The following is a 4,754-nucleotide window of genomic DNA, read 5'->3' as shown; positions in this document are numbered from 1 at the left end:
GGCGAGGGAAGATCCCCTCTCAGATTTCTTTGCAAATGTACTTCAGAATCACAAGCTGATTGATGTAAATCTTTTGAAAGCAAAACCCACTTGGAGAAATCGAAGGACAGGAGAAGAAAGGATAGCTAAAAGATTGGACCGGTTCCTGATTAGTGAAAGCCTGGCTTCAAGGATTCCATGCTTTCGCCAATGGGTAGGGGAAGGGGGAAATTCGGACCATTTTCCCATCTTATTAGAACTCTCAAAATCCCCGTTGAAACCGGCAGCACCTTTCAAGTTCAATCCATCGTGGCTACAAGAGGAGTCTTTTATAAAGCTTTTTAATGAAACTTGGAGACACCCGGACCCGGGGTATATGGGGAGCCGAGCGGGGTTTTTTATGGAAAACCTAAAGAGACTAAAAAGAGCTTCCATTGAATGGGCCTCTGAAAGAAGAAGGAAACAAGTGGAAGAACTTGAATCTATCGATGAGGCTCTTGGGATCCTTGAAGACCCAGCATCTGATGCATATGCATGCAACGAATCAAAAGACAAAATTCTGGACCTTGAAAAGAAGAAAGCGAAGATTTTACTAGATAGAGAAGAAGAGTGGAGAATGAAAAGCAGAGCTATCTGGTTGAAAGCAGGAGATGAGAATACAAAGTTCTTCCACAATTATGCAAAAGGCAGAAGGATCGCGAATACAATCTGGAGGCTGAAGGACTCGGATGGAAGAGTGGCTTCCTCTTTTGAAGATTTGTCTGATATGGGGAAGAAGCATTTTCAGTCCCTTTTTGCTGACCCCGGTGGGATCTCTTTGCCGGAGATTATTCGAACTGCTCAGGCTTTCCCTCGTTTTGTGGAGGAGGAGGAGGCGGAAGACCTCTTCAGAGAAGTTACTAAGGAGGAAGTGGAAGGCGTTATAAAATCTATGGCAAAAGATAAAAGTCCAGGACCTGATGGTTGGACTATAGAGCTATTTTCCCATTTTTTTGAATCTTTAGGTTCTGAGCTGGCCGAGGTGGTGGAGGAATCTAGGACAAAAGGAGAAATTTATGGCCCTTTTAATGCCACTTTCATTGCCCTGATTCCTAAAAAAGAAGATCCAGAAACTTTTGAAGATTTTAGACCGATCTCATTGTGCAACACCATTTACAAGATTATTGCAAAGGTCATTGCAATTCGTCTGAAACCAAGCTTATCACGGTGTATTTCATCGGAACAATTTGGTTTCTTGGATGGGAGGCAAATTCATGAAGCTATTGGTGTGGCTCAAGAAACAATTCACAGTCTAAGACAGGCAAATAAGAAGGGGGCAGTTCTCAAAATTGACTTATCCAAAGCTTATGACCGGGTCAGTTGGACCTATCTAAAGATGCTCTTGACACATCTGGGTTTCCAGGTAGGGTTTATTAAATGGATTATGGGATGCATCTCTAATGTGAATTTTGCCGTTCTGATAAACGGCGCAGCCTCTCATTTCTTCAAAAGTCAAAGAGGTCTTCGTCAGGGGTGTCCCCTTTCGCCTTTGCTCTTCCTCCTAGCAGCTGAGGGCTTAAGCAGGCTTATTCAAAAGGCAAAGCGCTCAGGTTTGGTTAAAGGTTTGGAAGTGGCTATTAATCTCTTTATCACTCATCTACTCTTTGTAGATGACATTCTGCTTTTTATTAATGGAAATATTGATGAAATTGTTGAAATAAAGCTCATCCTAGATCAATTTCTGAAAGCAACAGGTCTCCAAATAAATGAAAGGAAATCTCAGCTAATTTTTGAAGGCTTCAGTAGACTTGAGGAGGTTTCAATTGTTGCTCAGCTGCCCTTTCGATCCTGTAGTATGGAGCATTCCTTCAAATATCTTGGGTTTTGGCTTAAACCATGCTCTTATAAGAAACAAGACTGGAAGTGGTTGATAGCGAAGATTGAACAGAAAATAGCGCACTGGAGCTTCAAGTGGCTGTCCAGGGCAGGTAGATTGACTTTGATTAATTCAGTTCTGCAGGCTATGCCGGTGTTCTGGGCAGCCTTGACCTGGATTCCAAAAGGTACATTGCACAAAATAAGACAGATATGCAGCAGATTTCTTTGGTCGGGATCAAAGGAGGATTCCGTTCTTTCATGGGTGGCATGGGACAAAATTGCAAGGCCAAAAGACTGGGGGGGTTGGGGTTTAAAAATTCTCACTGATTTTAGCAACGCCCTTGCGGCAAAGTTAGGTTGGAGTATTATCACTAAGGAAAACCTCTGGACAAGAGTGATCAGAAGGAAGTACATTGACCCTACCCCCCTAGAAGACTGGATCAGATCTCCCCTCAAAAAAGGGAGGAACTGCTCAGTGATATGGAAAGCCTCTACAGAAGCTTTCAAGATCATTGAACAAGGTCTGGCATGGAGAGTTGGGAAGGGTGAAAATGTGAGAATTGGCAGGGATCCATGGGTAGGATGTAGTGAAGATTTCGCACTGCCTCCAGATATGCTCTTACATTTGGAAGACTTAGGACTCAGAAGCTTATGGCAAATTGCTTGTATGGAGCGAACCTCCATTTGGGGTCAAGCTTGGAAGACAGAAGCAGAACTTGGGATAAATATCAGGTGGAGAGAGGATTGGCAAAGATTTACTCAAGAGCTGAAAAGATCAAATGTTAGACTGCTAGACATGCCTGACTCTCTAATATGGGCACATGCGGATTCTGGAATCTATTCCCCCAAGGCTGGGTATACTTTCCTAATGAAAAATAAAGGATGGGCCCCACCGGTTTGGTGGTCGAAACCTCTGTTCAAGCTAAAGTGCCCAAAAAAAGCTCGAATTTTCTTCTGGTGTGCCTTAAACAAAAAGATTCCTACTTGGGATGTCCTTCAATCACGTTTCAAACTGGGACCAAGTAGATGTCCGCTGTGTTGTGAGGCCTCAGAATCCATCTCTCATTTGTTTCTCTCATGCCCTTTTACCAGGAAAGTCTGGCTGGAAGCTGAAAGAATCGTTGAGGCTAAACTAAAATGGGAGGGGGACGATATGTCTTTGGCATGGGATTATTGGTGGAAGCACTTCCATGAGAAGAACCTGAGGAACTTGCCACCAATCATTTGCTGGGGGATATGGCTAGCCAGGAACCGTTGTATTTTCAGGGAATCAAAGATAAATGAGGCAGTCATTGCCATCCAGAGCAAAGCAATTCTGGACAGTATTCCTTTAAAGGAAGATCAATCTGGGGATAGAAGGAGGAAGGAATTCCAAATTAGAGAAGGAGTTCCTTGGGCCTTTTTCGATGGTGCAGCACAAGACAATATCACGGGGGCAGGGATCAGCATTCATTTAAACCAATCCCATTCTTTAAAGGCTTCAGTGGGAACTGGCGTGGTCACAAATAATTTTGCGGAACTCTCGGCCCTTAAACTGCTTCTCTGCTGGCTAATCCATAAAAATATTCTCACAGTTCAGATTTTCGGAGATTCCAAAAATGTGGTTAATTGGGTTACTGGGAAGTTTAGATGCCAGCATTATATTTTGCTTCCATTATTAGAGGAGATTCAATCATTAATTCATCACTTTAATGGTTTTTACATTGATCATATCTACAGGGAATCCAATGAAGAAGCAGACGGGCTTTCTAAAGCAGGTCTGCAACAGGCTGTGGGCTCTTGGCGGATAACTGAACAGCGTTTGGATCAGATCCATGTGACGGATCAGCCTCCTTATGTTTGATTGGTTTATCGGTCCTTTTTGGTTTCATTCTCAGCAGATGCTTTGTTTTTCTGTCTATGAAACAAGTGGCATATGCAGTTCCTGGTCTCTTTTTACTGTTGTTGGTTCATAAAAAACTGGTTATATGGTGCTCTCTCAGAAGAGCTGATGATGACAGCAAATTTTCAGTTGCTATGGGCTGTTTTCCTTTTGTAAGGAGGCCCATGTGAACTCTGATTATACTCTCTGTGTTTTTTATCTCTTTGGATATGGCTGCTCGGGCAGAGTTCAGCTTGCTTTTTTGATCAGCACTTTGCATGGGGTGTTAGATGATCCTCCTCAGAGGAGATATTGCCTTCCCACAGGCGTTTTTGTATCGAATGTTAACTCATGTACTTTGTAACTTTTTTTACTTCTTATAAAAAGAGTTCGCTTTTTTCCTTGGAAAAAAAAAACATCAACATTTGAAGATCTTGAATCAATATCACATGTGAAAACATGAAAGAAAAAATAAGTATCTACATTTCATCAGAATCTATCTTGGAATAACCATCATTGTGATAATGAAGACATCATCAACCATCAACCAGTATTTTGACCAAAGGAAATCAATATATTTATGGGAGTACAAGTATAGTAAGTGAGAAAAAAATTTCTCTTAACATCTCGACTTTAAAAAAAAAAATCTAGAAATTGTTAAGACTAATTTAGCTTGATATGCATTCTATTTTACCTATATCCTACCTACATTTCAAAACACTACCTTCATTATCCTATCCATCATAATCATATTCAATATAATCTTATCCCTATTCATTACCCCTTTCCTACAATTACCCTCATATGTTAACCATCATTCCATATACCATCACATTAATCCTAGTTATTTTCTTAAGCATATGGACCAAAAATTAAAGGCTCAACATTCAAATTCTTGTTGACCTACAAAACAACAAAGGTTGGTGTCATAATAGAAGATTAATTTTAAAAAATGATGATTCTAGGGTCACCTTAAAATTAAATTAAACAATAAAAAGTTGAAAACCTAAGCTACAAGTGCAATATGTAAATATATCATATGATAAAAATCTAAGAT

The 4,754-nt window shown here is 40.7% G+C and overlaps 1 protein-coding gene across 1 annotated transcript; it reads left to right on the top strand.

Annotated features, from left to right (window-relative positions):
* The first annotated feature begins 355 nt into the window (after positions 1-355).
* LOC149168739 (uncharacterized) lies at positions 356-3,679 on the top strand. Its single transcript, XM_089424964.1, has one exon. The coding sequence runs from the start codon at positions 356-358 to the stop codon at positions 3,677-3,679; it is 3,324 nt and encodes a 1,107-aa protein (XP_089281090.1).
* The last annotated feature ends 1,075 nt before the right edge of the window (positions 3,680-4,754 follow it).

The sequence above is a fragment of the Pinus tabuliformis genome, chromosome 4_2 (genome assembly GCF_031772625.1).
Source record: "Pinus tabuliformis cultivar Carrire ecotype Pingquan chromosome 4_2, CPIR1, whole genome shotgun sequence".
In the NCBI taxonomy this organism is placed as follows: Eukaryota; Viridiplantae; Streptophyta; class Pinopsida; order Pinales; family Pinaceae; genus Pinus; species Pinus tabuliformis.
The sequence above is the reverse complement of the archived record's forward strand: the minus strand, read 5'-3'. Positions and strand labels throughout refer to the sequence as shown.